A 19390-nucleotide genomic window follows, 5' to 3' on the forward strand; every position below is an offset into this window, starting at 1 on the left:
GAATTTTCACATGACCTTGCTGTTTATCGAATACACTCTGATAATCCACGAGTTACATGTCATAATCGTCATGTCTCAATATGTAATGCTTATTTATTGAAAGTTGAATATGTTAATCTGTTTCTGTTGATGCTTGGATTATGCAGATTTACCTTAGTTTTGATCAAATTTTGGAAGAGACTAAATTTCAGCTGGAGGGAGGGGGAACTAGGGACTGGTTGGTTGTTTAGGGGGGGGGGGAATTTTGGTCCTTTTTTATATGTGGTCTTTTTAATTGATCAATGTTTTTCAATGTTCGTTTTAATTTCATATGCCTAAGAAACGGGAAAAAATGGAAATATCTATAAAAAGACAATTAAAAAGAAAAACAACCAGCTGTTTCTGTTTTTCGGTAAAAAAAAACGGAATTCCGTTTCTTTGTTTCTGTTCTGTTTTTTTATCGACGTTTTTTACCGTTTCTGTTTTTTCTTTGAATCTCCGTCAACCCCTTCTTTTTGAACAGGGCCGACCCCTGCTTTTCTATCTCTATCAGAGTGCATATAGGTGAGAAAATATTCAAATGTTATATGTCAGAAGCGATTTTCTTGAGTGGAATACTTGAAAAAGTATCCCAGCGTGGATACAGGTGAGAATTAATTACATGTGATCCATTAAGTCCCTCCCATTTTCCACTAGAAACAAATGAAGAAATACACCTGTGAAGTCAGGGTGCAGTTGTTTCAATGCATTCTAAGGACCTGTTTTTTGGTTGTTCCACGCTCAAACGGAAAGTCCCTAAAAGTTATATAGCTACAGGAATGAGCAATGATCACCAACCAAACCCTGTCAATAGTTGGAAAGCAAAGAAAAAAATGAGCAATCCTAAAGATTCTACAAAAGAGTTTTGCAGACAGGTCAAGTGCTTTGCTTGTCTAGACTGCTGCAAAAAACTTAAGTCTCTAAAAGTTAATACAGGAATTATAAAATATTGCGAAATATATTAATAAATAGAATTGTGAAAATAGTAACTCCTTTGAAGAATGGGTGAAAGCGTTGTTACCAAAAACGTTGTTCTTAACCAAAGTCATAAGGGGTGCCGTCTTGTTTGGGATTAGGTGGCGCCTCACTCTGTAAAAAAAATTAGAGTTAAAAGAGTGTAAAATCCTGGATACTTTCCGTGGCCCTTAAAAGTTCAAAAAAAGAAGACAGAAAACCCTATTTTGCTAAAAACCAGTCTTATTGGATCGTTGAAAGTAAAAAGAAAAATATGTTAAAACAGATTCATCATACTATATCAGAATTCGTGACATCGTCTCACAAAATTCCAAATCCGCATTTAAGGCTCACATCAACAATAATCAATTTTCACTTGTATGTGTAATGTATATGTATACAATAAAATCTTCGTACTTCGTACTTGAGGTTGGTTTTCTTCGTACTTTTTTTGTTCTTCGTTTTTGTCATAGGCCTACATCTTGTACAGCCAGTGGGGTTTCACAAGTATTTACGTCAAGATAAAGAAAGTCTTTATACAAGACAAATTTGTCTTGGAAATTTATACAAGACAAATCTTTCATGAAAAAAAAAATTCGAGGTTCTTGTGAACCTTTCAAGGCCTTTAAAACTGATATCTGTACGTCAAAAGGTATATGCTTTTAATTAACAGTAAGATTTGGTAATGGCAAATATGTTAAAATATATTTCGATGGAGAGCTTCGGAAAGAAAAGGCACAACGAGCACATGCACATAGAAAATATGCAAACATACAATACAAAACGAATCCGATGCCTAATAGGTTATATTATACACAATGAATGCAATGTATTTTTGAGAGAAAGAACACATTCATTTCTAAGTGTTTTGGTAGCGAAGTCTGGTACGAAACAATAGAATGAACAGATTAGTGTACAATATTGGTAAAAAAAAAGACTTATAGTGCCTTTTGTATTACAGCAACCGATTTAGACTAGTTAAAGTAGATTCTCTGAGATTACTCCGTAAATATAAAGGGTTAGAAACGATCTTTAGCAAAAAAGATAACATACATATGGCGGAGGAGCATAGTCTGGAGGGCCGTTCTGATAGTTAGAAGCAGATGGTTGAACACCTTGGAAAGCGGCAGCTGCTTCAGTTGAAACCTTTGAGCCATCCTCCATCTGACCTCCGTTTAGACATCCTGCAGCTTCGGCAGCCTGTAGATCTGAAACAAAATTGCCTATTTTACACAATTTTCTTTGAAATTATGGATCAACTTTCGACCATCTTCAGGGGAATATGAAAATGTCTTTAACCCCCCACCTCTCCTTTGGAGCTCACAGGTGTATGTACTATAAAAATCAGTGTAAAACAAATTTTGTTGCTAGTATGGCTCATTTTTCAGCAGTATCCCTCCAGCTCATCTTAGTAAGAGGCTGAGCAATCCTTCTAATAGTTAGAAAACAAATAAATACGAAGTTTTTATTCTTTCAAAAATCACAACAGATCCATGAACAAGAAAAGTCTATAGTCTTTTCCATTTCTGTTTAAAATAAATAAAACTGTAAGCATCCTCAAAGGCAGTATCACTGTACAAAAAATGGTAAAGTCCTGCTAATATTTGAAGTTCACGTTTATGGTGTTTAAGCGTTGTGTTTATCTCTCCGAGACTGGAACAGAAGAACTAAAAAATTTACTAATTTAGAAAATTTTCGGACAAATTTTCCAAAGCCTTAAAAAAGTCCTACTTTCTAGCTCTTGCTAGGCAAACGGGAAATGAAGACTTCGTGAAAGTTAGGCTCAAAATTTTCACTCACAAGCCACTTTTCCGCATCTTGTCTTCAAATATGTATCCGAGATTTTTGTTCAGACCGGAGGGGGAGGAGGGGTACAAAAAAATTCAAAAACGTATCATAAATTTGTTTATATGAATATTTCTGACTTTTTTAGGATTCGGGCAAAACTTTTACAGGAGAGGTCAAACCCAGTAAACCCCTCCCCTGGATACGACCTTGCATGTCTTCTACACCAGTAATAATTAGAATATAAACATCTATTAGATGGTTATCTTATGCTCTATCTAGGATTCAGGCTTAATTTTCTTTTTATTTTTGCTGTTGATTAAAAAACAAAAAAGATTACGAGACCGCTACTTAACTCAAAATAATCTCAAATTAATGAAGAAAACACACTATATGTTAATGTCTCTTTCATTCAATTAAAAACAATCGATGAAACATATTAAAAATCTCACTCAAAATAAATTCATTCTTCGCTGTTCAATTGTCTGTGCATATAAATGGATTGTCAGGTTTACTGACTCTTGAACATGCAACATAATTGTCCATGGGAAAAACAATCTGTATTCAGATCTATACCTCATTATTATAATGATGTGTCCCTGTGTCCCGGTCATCATTTATATTCCCTGTGTCCCGGTGTCCCAGTTTGTAATTTCTCTTTGTGTGTCCCGGTCGTCATTTATATTCCCTGTGTCCCGGTCGTCATTTGTGTCCCGGTCTGTAATTTCTATTCGAATAATGCCTGTGTCCTGGTCGTCATTTATATATCCCGCCTGTGCCCCCGGCGTCCCCGTTATAGTTGTGTCCCTGTGTCCCGGTCGTCATTTATATTCCCTGTGTCCCGGTCGTGATTTGTGTCCGGGTGTCCCAGTCTGTAATTTCTCTTTGAGGTTCCCGGTCGTCATTTATATTCCCTGTGTCCCGGTCGTCATTTGTGTCCCGGTCGTCATTTGTGTCCCGGTATGTAATTTTTCTTTGAGTGTCCCGCTCGTCATTTATATTCCCTGTGTCCCGGTCGTCATTTGTGTCCCGGTGCTTTGTTGATGGTGATTGCTAGTCGAACATTCCCTGTGTCCCGGTCGCTTTCTCTGAGTGTCCCGGTCGTCATTGATGACGACCGGGACATACCGTTAAATGGATAATACCTTTTAACGGAATTATCAAGATGAATCCTGATTATAATGTCTCCCAGATTCCAGGGCTTGATAGCAGCGTTGTAAGTACGAAAAGGTACGGAAGTTATAGAATAGTGCAGCTGAACTTTAAAACTAGTGAAGAACCTGATATCGCAATCGACTTTGGCATCAAGATTGAATATTGCCTTTTCCGAGTGACTCTCCCAATTGAAAAGCCTAAGCAGTGCCTAAATTGCCAAGGATTTGGGCATTTTGTAAGGGCTGTAAGAACCCTGTTAAAGGTAACAAATGTAGAGGGGATCACACTAACAAGGACCAAGCATATTCTTCTCAGATTGTTAAGTGCACTAATTGTGGAGGGAATCATCGTAGCAATAGCTTGGTGTGTCCGGAGCTTAAGAAGCACCACCCCGTTCAAAGGGCCTCGGGAAGATTGAATTCATCTGCCCGTGTTTAATTTTTAAGTGATGATGATCTCTAATTCAACCATGTCGTTATTTTATCAATATGTTAATGGTGCTCGTGACAAGCTTTTAACTCTCTTCTAACTTTCTTCAGCCCGCTAACCTGACATCTGCCCGTCCTTCCGGCGGCCTATATAACTTTGTGTCACATAAGATTTGTTACGTTAGGAAAGAGTCAATACATAGTAGCATCGAATGAAATTTTCTGGAAGAGATGGAAGATTAATGGAACTTGTAATTAAATGAACTTTTTCTAATGAGCCTTTCACACTCGATAAGGACTTGAATCTCCATTACACATTTATAGCTTTTGAATAGTTTGCTTATGATGATCGTGATAACTTTAAAATAGGACTATGACGGTTTCATGGATACTAGTGCTAGCTTATGTGAAAGGACTTGTTTAATTTCGAAATGTTAAATTTAACATAACTCAATTTAATCACTTAGCACAGAAAACTATGTACGTTCTGTGAAAACAGCTTTATTACCACATCGAATATTTTGATCATGTTTAAAGATAATTCTTTTTTCATGTATAAATTGATGTTATACATAAGTAAAGGTCATACTAAACATATACAAAATTTATTCCCCCACTTAAAATCCTTAAGGCTAAAAGTAACTCACATTTAAACTGAGCGTATCCAGCATTGTTGTTCGGGGGAGGGGGAGAGGGTATTTTGTCCAGGGGTTTTTATGCATTTTTTAAACGCACCCAAAAAACTATATGTATTTTGTTAAGTTTTTACAAGTTGGACAAAAATTACAGAAGGGGAATTTAAACCTGGTACCCCCCCCCCCCCCCCGATAAGACCTTACAGGAGAGGCCTAATGAAGATTTTTAACAAAAAGAAGATTCAAGAAGCTTCTATTTATTCTAAACATTTGGACGTTCAGCGAACTGTATTTTAAAACTGTGACTCAAGGTCAAGACAGAAAAAGATTCATTCAATATTCGTGAAAGCAAAAATCACTTAATTGTCATTAGGTTCACACAGGAGTCTTCCGAGCAGCTGTTGTTTAGGAAAAAAAAATAACCTTAAATTTACTTAGCTGTTGCTGTAGTGTATAAAAAAACATGTTAAAATGCCTGATAAAACTTGAACCTATTTGACCTCACAGTGCCTGAACCTAAAGTAATAAACAACAGAGGTTATCCAAATATTCACCACCACATTAACATTTCAATATATGGGATTAAAGGGAAAACTGAAATCCAGAGAAAAATTTCGCTCCTGTCAGAGCCTTACTGAAAAGACAACTTTCTCTTTTCTCCTATGTGTACTTAGAGCCATGATTCCCAACGTGAGTGCAATCACCACCGGTGATTGCCGTATGGCAATATTTTGGTGGGTCACGGGCAGGACGTTCACCCTTTACCTGACGATATTTAAGTGCCTTAATTTGAACAAATAACATTTTTCACATGGATGATGCCACCTCCACGTTTTATACAGATAATATTTTTTATTAGCATAAAATAGACCTTGAGGACGCCTCAAAACATATATTAAGCTAATGGCCTTTTAAGCTTCCTTCGGGTGAATACACATAACATTCTTAGTAACAAAATTGAAACTTCACAAGGGGGGATCTGGACATTAGAAATGTATAATTGGGCCATGCCCTGAAATCAGTCGAGTACCACTGACCTGAGAGCATTATAATTAGCCCTATAAAAATTAAGTTAGTATACCTGGTCCAGAGGCAACAGAAGCGACGGGAGCTGACCAACCATAGTAGGACCCTTGTGGTGGATTGTAAGCAGGAGCTGGAGCGTCAAAGAAACCATATGGAGGTGGGGCTTCGTAAGGAGGCGGGTTATCAAACATCTGATCAGGTGCATGATCTTTAGCTTCAATAAAGTTAGAAATGAGCGTATGCAATTTTTGGAAATAAAAGTCACACATAGAAGGGTAAGACAACAAACTTATTTTTAAAGAATGTCATTCACGATCCCAGATGGGCAAAATTAGTATTTCTAATTCAAAATAAAAAGGCAACAAGAATTAAAAACAAAACACGAACAGCAATAAGCAAGAAACAATTAAAAAGAATGTAAAACAATTTGGCATAGAAAACACAATGGCGAGAAACAAAAATAAAATAGTATGGAGAATCCCCAAAAGATCCAACGAAAGATTTGTCTACAATCTAAGCATGAAACAATGTTTTTTTCCATTTGCACCCCACCTCCTTGAATAACAATGCATAATATTCAGACATGTTTACACTTTTGTTTGGAATGATACATTTATTTCCGAGAGAATGTGTCATTGAGAGGAGAGTCGAGCATATAAATAAACTTAAGAGCAGGGAATTGAAACTCAAACAAAGCTTTAATTGAGATGAATTATTAACTACAATAAGACATGTTTAAACTATGATTTGTAAGTCATATACAAATGCAAGCAATGGTTCTACCTAGTTTTTCTTATTAGACTAAACACAAATGTTCCATTGTTGCCAATTTGGTTTTAGGCAAGACAATTCAGTAGACCCTAATTGCATGTCTTTAGCGCATTTTATTAGATATTCACCTTTTTCTATTAAAATTTATTAATAATAAAAATGATGTAATCAAATATTCTTAAATTGAAGTATAGTTCTTAAGCTAAATTAAATAAATAAGTTCAACAAATTTTTTATTCAAATATTTACAATAACAAAAGAAAATTTTAATGTAATAAAAATTTCACATTTAGAGATAATATCATAAATGTTTGATTGGTATTAGCTTTTTTACACATTAGAAGGATGGTCTTCAATTTGTCTCCTAATACCTTGGCTATACCAACCAAGCTTCTCAAGGATTAAGCATTTCAAAATTCAACATTCTCTTATTCTAAAAATACTTGCCTAAACTGAGTGGCGGTTCATTCACCAAAAATAACTGTTTGTCGTTGCAAGACTCGTTCTAATTGTTTTTAGGGGGCTCTACTGGATGAAAAATCGACCATTTTGAGCCACCGAAATTTAAAAACTAAAACAAAGGGTAAAAGTCAAGAATAGCAGCTCTTCAGAAGGAGAGATACAAAAACAACAAAAGAAACACTTTTAGATTGCTATTTTTATGCCCATTTTCATTCTATAAGCCTGTTTTAGTCTATAACACCTTGTTATGGTTACCAAAGTTGTGTTTTAAGGTAAACGTGTTTTTGAAGCGAGTTTTGGGCAGGTACGGCAAAAATCGTTTTCAGATTTTCTGTGTCCAACCCAGCAAAAATTTAAGGCATTTTCATGTTACAATTTCCAAAAGTATTGGAAACGGACTCCTGAAAATTGTAACATGCCAGAACAACATGGTTGAACATAGATTCTGAGAATACATTTACCGGTGCTGAACATGGCACTCAATACGATAATCTGCACAACCCGTGTTGAATGTGCGTGGCCTGAAAACAAGGCTCAAAAAACTGTTCCCTTTATGGGAGAAGATGAATGCCCTGTGTCCAGCAAAGTTGAAAGCCCCAAGATGAACATTCCTTGCAAAAATATCCAAAAATGAATTGGGTTCTCTCTAGAATGCACACTTTTCTCTATTTCCTTAAATAATATTTTAATTTAAATTGAAATATGAAAGTCATTCAACGTCCCAAATTAATTTCTTTCAACAATTTCAACTATTTATTAATACTTTCCTACCCTGCGATAGGCCATAAAGACGTTAATAATATGATAAAGGCCATAAAGACGTTAATAATATGATAAAGGCCATAAAGACGTTAATAATATGATAAAGGCCATAAAGACGTCTAATAATATGATAATATGCCAGCTACTAGCACTACTAGGAAAATAGTTTTGACTTTAATTTTGCATTTTTACATTAATAACTTAATGGACATTATCACGATTTGGTTTACAGTTTGACAAATTCTCCTCAACCCCCCTCTAACAATCTTATATGGCATGGTCATAGGCTATACAAAAAAAAAACTAACCAAAAAATGATAGAGGTCTTACTTTATAATACGCAACTAGTATCAATGAATCGTATTTCCTGTTTGCTTTACTTTTATCTGTTTGTGAGTCAGTTTTTATCAATTGTTACAGTATTTTCGTTTTTTTTTCTACATAGCTCAAGGCTATATGAGACTAGCAGTATTTTCAGGTGTTGAGAAAATATGGGAACAAATAAATAATTCATTTCCGTTTCTAATTTGATTTTAAAAAATAAATTATAATTTTTGAGGAATATATATTTTACAACAGTTAATTTTTTTACGCTTTTATTTAACTTTGTATGATTAAATCAAAGAAGAAGACCCAAGATTCATTAATGTTTGAATGTTTTATTAGTATTTGAATGTTGTATTAGTATTTCCTAAGTTTAATTAATTCAAATTCAGTTCAGGTAACTTGTTTCACTTAATACTATGTGGCATTGGCTGCTTAAAGTTCCGTTTCAGAAGGATTAACCCTTGGAAAATTTTACATAATCATCATTAAAAGGCGTATACTCAGTGGCGTCAGATCATGAAAATCTAGGAGGAGACCGAGGAGAACGTATTTTTTTCAGAATCTAATGAGAAAATGTGTCTTTTTTTTCAAATTTTCTGACTAATATACCCCAATAAAGTCAATGATAAAATTACCCAAAAAACTATTCTTCCTCCATGTCCTGGGTTGAAAAACTCAATATGAACTTTGCTTGCAGAAAATTCAAAATATGATTTGGATTCTTACTAGAAAGCTCATTTTTATCTTTTTTCTCAAAAGTATTTTAACTTTTAATTGAAACATTACAATCCGTAACGCCCAAAATAGATTATCAATAATTTCTACACTTACTATTTATTGACATCTCTCAAACTCTGAGGTATACAATAAGGTAATGTACTAGCTAATGCATTTAGAAACGTGGGTTTGACTTTAATTAAAAATAGTTGGGTTTGAAATCTGCTAAAATTTATAAAGCCCAATACCATTGCAGGTACACACACTGGAGTTTTTACATTTACGCCATCTAGCTTTTAATTTTAGAATAGATGTCGCTAATACACCAACTAACACCCCTCTAAAAAGTAAAAAACCAAAAACCTCTAAAAAAAGTAAAAAAACCTCTAAAAACTAGTTTTTCATAACCAAAAACTTAATCTTAAGGTGTCAAGAAGAGCAACAATAATATAGTTTTCGTGAGTGTGTGAATTCAAATATGTGAAAAAGCCTGTCTTTTGGCAAAGGTACACTGATACTCCAAGATAGTAAAACCAGTATTTCGTCTCAATATTAAGATAACAAATGCTTGATCCATTAAGTCCTTATTTATATAATAGTCTATAGCTCCTTTATTATTTTTCGGTAGCAAAAATACTTGAAGTAAAACTGTTATTTTTACTGAACTCTAGGCTACCTAAGTAAGAGAAGGAAACAAAAATTTAGTGAAAATAAAAAAAAAGTGCTCATTTTTTCGGAAAAATATATTTTCAATTTCTGCAATTGGTCTGTTACTACTGTCTATTCTGTTACTGCTACCATGATTGAAATGTAGTGTTGAGCCAACACAGAATCATGCAGTATGCAAAGAAAATAGGTGGAAACATATGAAAACAATATTTATATTTTACCCATGGTAACAGCAGAAAGCACTGCTTGACGCAGTTCGGTGGCACCACCATGCGTGAAAAAAAGCTTAAAGTTGACTTCACCTTCAAAGTTACCATTTGGCTGGGCCTTCACTTTACCCTTTAAATAGTTACCACTAAAAAGTGGCTGCACCAGATCAACCTAAAATTTATATTGCTTTAAATTATTGTTCAAAAACAAACATGTAAGATATAGTTCACAATAAATAGAGATAATTTTTAATTTTACAGTTTATCTTCTATGTGGTTCCTAAAGAAAAGGATCGCAACTTTATTTTTGCAAGGGACAGGAAGAGGGTAAGGTAGAGGTGGAGGGGCAAGAACAAACATTTTATATGGAGAGAAAGACTATATAAAATAGGAACTAGAATGTCCTTTTAATGAAGTTCCATCATAGCAGACTAATAAAACAGACACAGCAAGGATTTTACTTAAGCATTCAGTATGTCAGGAAAGTTTCATTTAATTAAAACCTAAATACTATAATGTTCATTTGTACTTCAAGCATTTGCGATGACAGCATGTGTAAGCATAGATGGGGGGAGATACAAGGCGCAGTCTTTATTTTGTGGGTAGATTCGACTATAGGTTCTTTAGCACACAGCCTATTAAGATCTTCAAAAGAAGCACTGGCATAATTTAACTTCTAGGAGATTGACCTAATATATAATCCTAAGTAATAGAAGAGCAGGAATTCTTGGGTGAAAAATAAACCAGTTTATAGTTTACAAAACTATTTAAGAAACAAACAAAATACTCTAATCTCCCCTGCCTTATGTAAGATGTGACCTGATATTAGGGTATGGTTAAATGTTTAGATATGCTCATAAAAGTGAAAAAGGGTTACCTGGGTACTTAGCTCACAATCCATCAAGGGTCTCACAAATTGAGAAGGCCGAAGCATAAGACATATGACTCTCAGAGACTGTATTCTCGAAAACAATCAATTTTCAAGAAAAACTATTAAAGATTGTGAATAAAATATGCAATCACCTTAGCCCTGCTCTATTTATGTCACCCTAAGGCTTTAGAAAAAATCCCATTAGAAAAGGGACAAAGGAAAAGAAGAGCCATTTGGGCAAAGGATAAAATACACAAGCAAGATTAAGTATTTGTTTTTAAATACTAAGGCTAAGCATTCATTTTAACTAATAATCTAGATATATATCGATTGATTGATTTTTGAATGATTTTATTCTTGTGTGGTGTGAAAAGGGATTTTTTTTTATATATTTTGTGATTGGGTGAGTGCTCGTATGTTTTGGGGATTGTGGTGAGGCATGGATCATAAGCATAGGATTCACTCAAGTTCCTTAGGCACATATTAATTTGAGAATAATTTATTAATAGTTTAGTGGGGGGGGGGCGGGAATGAGATTTTTCAGAGGAATTGTAATAACAGTTGTTGTTGTTTTGTTTTTTTTTTTTGGGGGGGGGGGGTCCCTAGTTTGCGTCAGGATTTATTATAAATACGAGGCAATATTTGTTTTTGCTTTGTTAGTAGCCTATTGTATAAAGATTTAACTGTTAGTAATACAAAAACAAGGCTATCTAAAGTACACCCTAGAAAAATACAAGGATAAAAATGCATCTTTTGGTAATTATGAACATTCACCCAAGAAATTCTCTGTTACCATATCCCCTTAAATGTTGCCTAAAATGTTTCTATAATTCAGTCTTTTACAGATTTGTGTCCTTGCTTTATATTTTCACTTGACACTGAAAAATCTTAAAACTCCCATATATAAAAGCTTCATTTCAATCTACGTAACAGATTTAACAGGCTTAATAGAGTAGATCCATTTTGACAACAGTGATGTAGAGAATAAATTCTTTGTCTGTCTTTTTCTTTTGCTTTTTTCTCTTTTTTTTCACTTATACTCTGTTGGTTGTTACATTTACAACAGGTTATAGATAAATTCAATTCAATTCCATAATCTTAAATCATCATAAGAATCTTTAAAAAATTTAAACTTAAAAATTCTTTAAAACAATTTAAGAACTATATTTCAATCTACATAAGGAACTTAACAGGTTTGTTAGGGTAAGTCCATTTTGACCACAAAAATGTAGTCTACTGCTGACAAATAATGCTTCAATTCAATAATCAGATATAAGGCTTATACATTATTAAAACCCAGATTCATATATACTGTTATGTATGGTGATATACTTGTAGCAAGGCCAAAAAGGATGTTATTTATTGTTTGTTAAGTATTCATTCACTATAGAATTTTTTTTAAATTATATCAATTTTTGAAATCCAAAATTTTTAAGATCTACAAGAAACTAAGTATGGGAATTGCTATATGGCACTTTTGAACAATATCCAAATCAGTGTGCATAGACAAAGAAATTTTTTTAGTTTTTTCCAACAAAAGCTTTTGATTAATACAAATAAATTTCGAAGAAAAAGTAAACAGAAAAAAATGAATAACTAAAAGCCAAAAATTGTACTTACTCCTTCTACACTGACAAACGGAATACTAAACGACTTTAAATCATCTTCATTGTCAGAATTGAGAAAAATTATACGATGTGACGTTAAATAAAGATTTCCTTTTCGCCTGCCTTTGAACTGTTTATTTGAAATATTGATTAGATCCAAGCACACGTCCTCACAAACCAGGACAACCCTAAAAAAGAGATATCATTGAAAGAATATACTGGCTATGCCCTTTAGGATTGCTACTCACAGTAGAAGAAAAGACGGAAGAATCAGCTTGTAGGTCTAGAACTTGGAGGGAGATGGGTGTCAAAAGAGTTTCCTAGGACAAGTGGATAGAAAACATGAAGAACCTATGTAATAAAACAAAGATTATTGATTTGTCCCAGGCGTTCCTTAGAAAGATTCTGCGGGGAATTCTCTCCTTGCATAGTACAAATATGGATTCCTCTGGACCTTTTGATAAAATCAAGAAAGGTTGGGCTTCCAAGGCTTGTTGACCACTCGAGCAGCAAATTCCTTTTTATATGCCAATATTTTAAGACATATTATATTTTGCGCATTTTTTAGCCTCATCTAAATATCCTGATTCATAAAACAAATTTGTTGATTCAGTGTTAAAAATTCTGATCTCATGTAGTGAACCAAACGCTGTGAGTAGAGCGCAAGTTCTTTTCAGAATGATGCTTCTTGCAGGTAGTAGACTATGTCGAGGATAATTGAGATGGTTTGGTTGGGTATTGTGTAAACGTACAAAGAAAACCAACTTTGCCATCATGACTTATAATGGCCTTTTCTTTATTCAATCTTGAGAGTAGATTCACATCATATCCAGAACTGACCATGCACAAGTCAGACATGGATCAAGCTTCACACAAGCAAGCCACATTGATGCAATTTTCTATGAGCGTAATTTCCAGCTCCCCATCTTTTAGTACCTAGAGAGAAGGTGATTGCAGGTAGAATTTTGGGAAATTAATACCTTAGCTTGCTGCACTTACAGTCCTTCATCATATCATGTAAAATTGGGTATTGTTGAACATCAATTTGAGCTGAATGGCGAGTATACCTTGACTAATAGGTTCAGAACTGTAGGAGTGTTTTCACCTGTTAGATATATTCTTTAAGATTATTACGAATTGGTGGGTATGATTAAACAGTCAAAAAGCTATAGCAATGCATTTAGAACAGCCATACTACATATTCAAGCCTAATTCTTCTATTGATTTATTATATAGAAATAAGACCATACCTCAGTCCACAGATATCAAATTTCTGGGTATAAATCTTGATTCCTTCTTATTGCTTAAAATCCATCCAACCTTTATTTGCTCCCTTGTCTTAAGGCAGTCATCAATGTTGAATACAATTGAACTTTTGGCAGGTGACACCAAACTTTACAAACCAATACTGACGCACAAAGATGCAGAGATACCGCTCAAATGTATAGTAAATCCTACAATCAAATATACAGACATTGTCTGAGGCCCAAGTTATTAAAGAGATTCTATGAAGATATATAAAAGGCAACAAACCAAGTACCAGTAAGAACAATTCTTTTTTTATGGGGCACAAATCACTGCCCTGAGAATGCCAGTCTTAGACTAATGTAGACTCAAAAAAGAACTTGGTAAGACAAGATTTGGGGCATATTTTTCTACTCCAACATATTCAGGAGCAAGAGGACACTGCCAAAATTATTAAGGAATAGCTCAAACCCATTATTGAGAATTGCACCAGTTAATAACAAGGATGAATGATTTGAGTAGTCTACTAGACAAAGCAATGCAAGCTTCTTCTTTGAATGTTTTCAAAAATAGACTAGACAGAGCAGGGAGAAAGTAACCTTTACATGTTGGAGAAGTGACATAGAGCCTTATTATTAATGTTGGATGTATAACTAAAAATCTCAGTGTATATTGCCAGGGTAAGCACATTCTAGGAAAGGCACTGTTCCTATAAGCTATACATTCTTATCTTTCACCAGGTATAATACTTATCTTGTATTACACTTCAATGTTTCCACATTTGTCATATTGCTACTTGGTGTTGAGAGGCACCAACAAATTTCTTTTGCAGTGTCTTCAGTCTCCTCAGAATAGAGCAGTCAAACCAAGATTTTGGCTTCCTCAGCTATACACTTTCAAATAGCCTTTACATAGATACAGACCTATCATCAGTTGAGCATATAATTGCTAAACAAAATCTAAATTTAGCTTAGTCTGGATACCATGAATTTCTACCATCAAGTATCCAGTCTCTGGTTACTCTCTCCTTACCATGCAAGCACTCCTCAGTGTTATTTTATTATACCTAAATATTTATTGATTGCCACCAGAAAATCCCTAATAGTCCAGTTGATTTCATTTCAAATTTTATTCCAACAGACATCACTCTTGGTCCCCTTATAACTATCTCAGCAATATTCATAGCTTTTAACCTACTCCTCTTAGATAAGCAGAGCCTACTCCTTTATTTTTTTTTCATTGTCTAATGCCAACTTGGTCTATTCTATTTTTCTACTTTCCTTGTTTTGAATTATCACTATTACTAACTGCTCTTTTTTAGGTGTTTTTACTATAATTAGCATTAAATCTTGGATGCACTGTGATTTAGTGTATTGCACACCATAATTTTTGGTGTTTTACAATGGTTTTGTGTGGCCTACATTGACCCAAGCTTCATATACTGTTTGATGTTTTACCATGAATGAAATAATTAGGCTACTATATCTGAGATTTTAATAGCTAACTAGATGGCTAATATCCTTGTGCACATTGCTAGAGCTCAACTGCTAAATGACTAATTGGTTAGTTCAAGCTCAAGTGTATATATAAAGGAGAATTTGGTAAACACATATTAAGCCAATTTCCCAGTGTATACTGACAGTGTATATTCGTTGTCAGTATATTGATAGCTAGTAAATTTGTTGATTCAAGCTCTAGGGTACATATGCCTGAGATCCTAATTGGCAACTAGTAAGCTTATCTTATAGTCTAACTGACAGCTGAATAAATTAAGCTCCACTGCTAAGTATTGCTGGGATTTTAATATTTACCCAGGACTATGGTGTGTTGACTTTCTATCTAGATATGACAAAAAAACTCAAAGTTTACCAAATATTCAAGCTAATCACATACTTACTAAGACAATTTAGACAATTGTGACTTTACTGTTGAAGTGGAATTACCAGTCCAGCTATTGGGCATCTTTCCTTGAAGCCCAAAAGTGTCAGAAGATAAATAGAACTGATGAATATCTACTAGTTGGCTTCTTGTGAAGCAAACATACAAATGAAATAAAATCACTGGTATTATATTCCTTATTTTATGTTTTCTTCAAGTATTGCAGTTCCTGAAGAACAAGCAACTTCTCTTGCTTTTCTTTTTACCTTTTCTGAAGGAAACATGCTATATAAATAAATGTGATACCACGAAGATATCATGTTGCATGCTATTTACATATATCATGGTTACTTTTCTGACAATGCAAACTAACCCTGACCTCTCCCTTGATGGTCCCAGATTAATGTTTCTTTCCATTCCTATCAACATTTTTAACAATGTCAAATAAGATTTTCAAACAATCACAGATATAAGTTCAGTTGAAACTGTAAATACCTTTTTTAACAAAGATGTGTTAACAAACCACTAAATTTTTGCCAAATAAATGTGTACAAAAATGGGTATCAGTAGATAACTTAGGTAAAATTCTAGTTCACTGACTATTGGCTATCTTGGAAAGCGGTTAGGTTAGGAAAACAAAACTTTCAGGAATGGGTCTAATGGCTAAAGTATATCCCAGGAAGGTATTTTAAAGTACCCACCTCCACTCCTTCTCCCTCTAGAGGGCCCTGAAATTTGCCTGCATGACAGATCTGCATGACATGACCTATTCAAATTTTGACAAAACAAAATTTTACCTTAATTTTCAGTTACCAGTTGCTTTTATTCTGCCTTTAGTTCTGAAGATGCAACTCCTGTTATTTGAGTAGAATTCTGAGCCATATCAAAGTTTTTTTTTTCTTCAAAATTTAGGAAATGTATTAGAATATTTTTAAAACCTTATAAATTGGGATTGAGCAAAGTTGTGAAGCTGAAAACAATTTTGTTGTACTTCCTTCAAGTAGAAGATCTATTTTGCAAGGTTTCATTTTTATAACACACATATTTTTAAAGGTCAGGACCCTCTAGAGGGAGAAGGAGTGGAGGTAGGTACTTCAAAGTAATAGTAGGTACTTCAAAGTAATAGTAGGTACTTCAAATAAATGTGTACAAAAATGGGTATCAGTAGATAACTTAGGTAAAATTCTAGTTCACTGACAATTGGCTATCTTGGAAAGCAATTAGGTTAGGAAAACAAAACTTTCAGGAATGGGTCTAATGGCTAAAGTATATCCCAGGAAGGTATTTTAAAGTACCCACCTCCACTCCTTCTCCCTCTAGAGGGCCCTGAAATTTGCCTGCATGACAGGTCTATACCTATTCAAATTTTGACAAAACAAAATTTTACCTTAATTTTCAGTTACCAGTTGCTTTTATTCTGCCTTTAGTTCTGAAGATGCAACTCCTGTTATTTGAGTAGAATTCTGAGCCATATCAATGTTTTTTTCTTCAAAATTTAGGAAATGTATTAGAATATTTTTAAAACCTTATAAATTGGGATTGAGCAAAGTTGTGAAGCTGAAAACAATTTTGTTGTACTTCCTTCAAGTAGAAGATCTATTTTACAAGGTTTCATTTTTATAACACACATATTTTTAAAGGTCAGGACCCTCTAGAGGGAGAAGGAGTGGAGATAGGTACTTCAAAGTACCTTCCCATAACATACTTTAGCCTGTAGACTCATCCCTGAAAGTTTCATTTTCCTAACCTAACCCCTTTCCAAGATAGCAAGAAGTCACTAAACTAGAATTTTACCAAACTAACAAAAGGAGACTATAATACCAACCTGTCTGCACTCTTGTGAAAGGAGGACTTCACCATCCATATGAAAACCAACACATCCTCATTTAAAAGGTAGGCTAGAATAAGTAAAATTTAGTGAATATTGGCTGTATCTTAAATTTCAAGGGAAAATGTCAACACAGCTTGAATTTCAAGGAAATAATAGCTAGAAATTAAAAAAAACACGAGTTATTGACAAAGATATTGGAATCTTTAACTTAAGTTAAAAAATTCATGTAGCCTATAAATTTAGATAGGTAGGCTAATGACCCATGATATAGGCAATGTAATCTTTCAAGATTAAGCCCAAGAAACAGGGTAGCATAAATATAGTGGCATGATAACATATTCTCCTTGGCATGTTTTTGGCCAACTTTATGGCTAGATGGCATAGAGCCTAGGATAATAGTTTAACATTATCAAAGTGGTGGTTAGCCTTCTAACTAGGCTACTTGGTTTCTTCCTCTTCCTTTATCATCTACTTGGCAGATTATTCAATATCTAAAAATCTAACAATAGCCTATCTAGGCAAAGACCAAGTGCATAAATTACAGCCTTAACCTACTTACTGTTCTCCAGCATGAATCAGGATTCCTGCTTGGTTGTGTGCAGTATTGATAGACATTATTTCTTAACTGAACTATACCTTCTTGTCTTTACAAATTCATGTTCTTAACAAATTCTTCTTCTTTCTTATTACAAATTACTGAAGACTAATGTGATTCTTCTTCTTCTATTTCAGCAAATGAGGGCTTTTTCAGTCAAAACTAGTTAGCCCTTTTTCTTCTGACTCACTCCGTGAGTTGAATAAACTATTCCCATGATTACTCCTTATTGATCTTGAATCTGCTTAGATATCTGGCAGTAGACTCTTAGCTGATGTTTGTGGTGTTTGAAGCAGTTTAACAGTTTAAATTGCAAGGTATACTGTGCACATGTCAGCTTATTACATTCAAAGAGGCAAGGTCCAACTGTTTCATTTTTATACTGCAATGTCTGCAAAGAGTGGACAAGGAAATTGAGCCACTTGAATTAGGAAACTGATACAAAAATGCACCTACTCCTCTTGAAGCAAGAGTATTAATAATGCTAACTTATACTGATACTTATACTTATACTGAGAAGCTGAATACAACAGCTCTAGGCTTGACAAAAATCAGAACAAACCGTTATATTTTGTAAATTAGGAAACAAATGTTGATTATTCACAAGATGCTCTAATGCCAATAAACCGTTATATTTTGTAAATTAGGAAACAAATGTTGATTATTCACAAGGTGCTCTAATGCCATAATCATGGAATTTAACTCTCTAAACTTGACAGGCTGACTGTTCAAGCACATGAGCAGCCAGACATTTTCATTACTGTTTCTTCTTCTTCTTTTTCAGCTATACTGTTTAAATGTATAGTAAATCCTACTATCAAATATACAGACATTGTCTGAGGCCCATGTTATGAAACATTCCATGAAGATTGAAAAAAAAATATAGCAAAAAGCAACAAAGCAAGTTCTAGCTAGGAAAAATCTCTCCATGAAGTACAACTCACTGCCTTGAAACTGCCAGTATTTTTAAACTACTTAAAGTAGACCCAATAAGAGCAAAGAGCTCATATGGTATGAGCTCTAGCAAAATTTTAAGAGTCAATAGATTACTTTAAAAGGAAAATCAGAGGCTTAATGCAGGTCAGGACTTAAAATAAGAGCTCTGAGTCACAAAGTCCTTCTAAATATCAAAATTCATTAAGATCCAATCACCCACTTGTAAGTTAAAAATACCTCAATATTTCTAATTTTTCCTCTTCCTTCAGCCCCCCCCCCCCCAGATGGTCAAATCAGGGAAAACGACTTTATCAAGTCAATTTGTACAGCTCCCTGACACGCCTACCAATTTTCATTGTCCTTGCACGTCCAGAAGCACCAAACTTGCCAAAGCACTGAACCCAACCACCTAACTCCATAAAAGAGAGCTGATCCAGTCCAGTTACAGCAATCACGTATCTACAACATTTATAAGCATTTTCCAAGATTTCCAGTTTCCCCATCCAACA

General features: G+C 34.3%; 1 protein-coding gene across 1 annotated transcript in view; it reads right to left on the bottom strand.

The window, feature by feature from the left end:
- Positions 1-957: 957 nt before the first annotated feature.
- LOC136030879 (WW domain-binding protein 2-like) overlaps positions 958-19390 on the bottom strand; it is a 34311-nt gene continuing 15878 nt past the window's right edge. The window contains exons 2-7 of the mRNA XM_065709964.1: positions 17345-17417; positions 12410-12584; positions 9931-10090; positions 6057-6215; positions 2026-2180; positions 958-1107 (exon numbers count right to left, since the gene is read on the bottom strand). Of these exons, the coding sequence (XP_065566036.1) occupies positions 1054-1107; positions 2026-2180; positions 6057-6215; positions 9931-10090; positions 12410-12584; positions 17345-17417 (776 nt within the window). The 3' untranslated portion in view covers positions 958-1053. The remainder of the gene's footprint in view (positions 1108-2025; positions 2181-6056; positions 6216-9930; positions 10091-12409; positions 12585-17344; positions 17418-19390) is intronic.

This window comes from Artemia franciscana, chromosome 1 (genome assembly GCF_032884065.1).
Source record: "Artemia franciscana chromosome 1, ASM3288406v1, whole genome shotgun sequence".
Lineage (NCBI taxonomy): Eukaryota > Metazoa > Arthropoda > Branchiopoda > Anostraca > Artemiidae > Artemia > Artemia franciscana.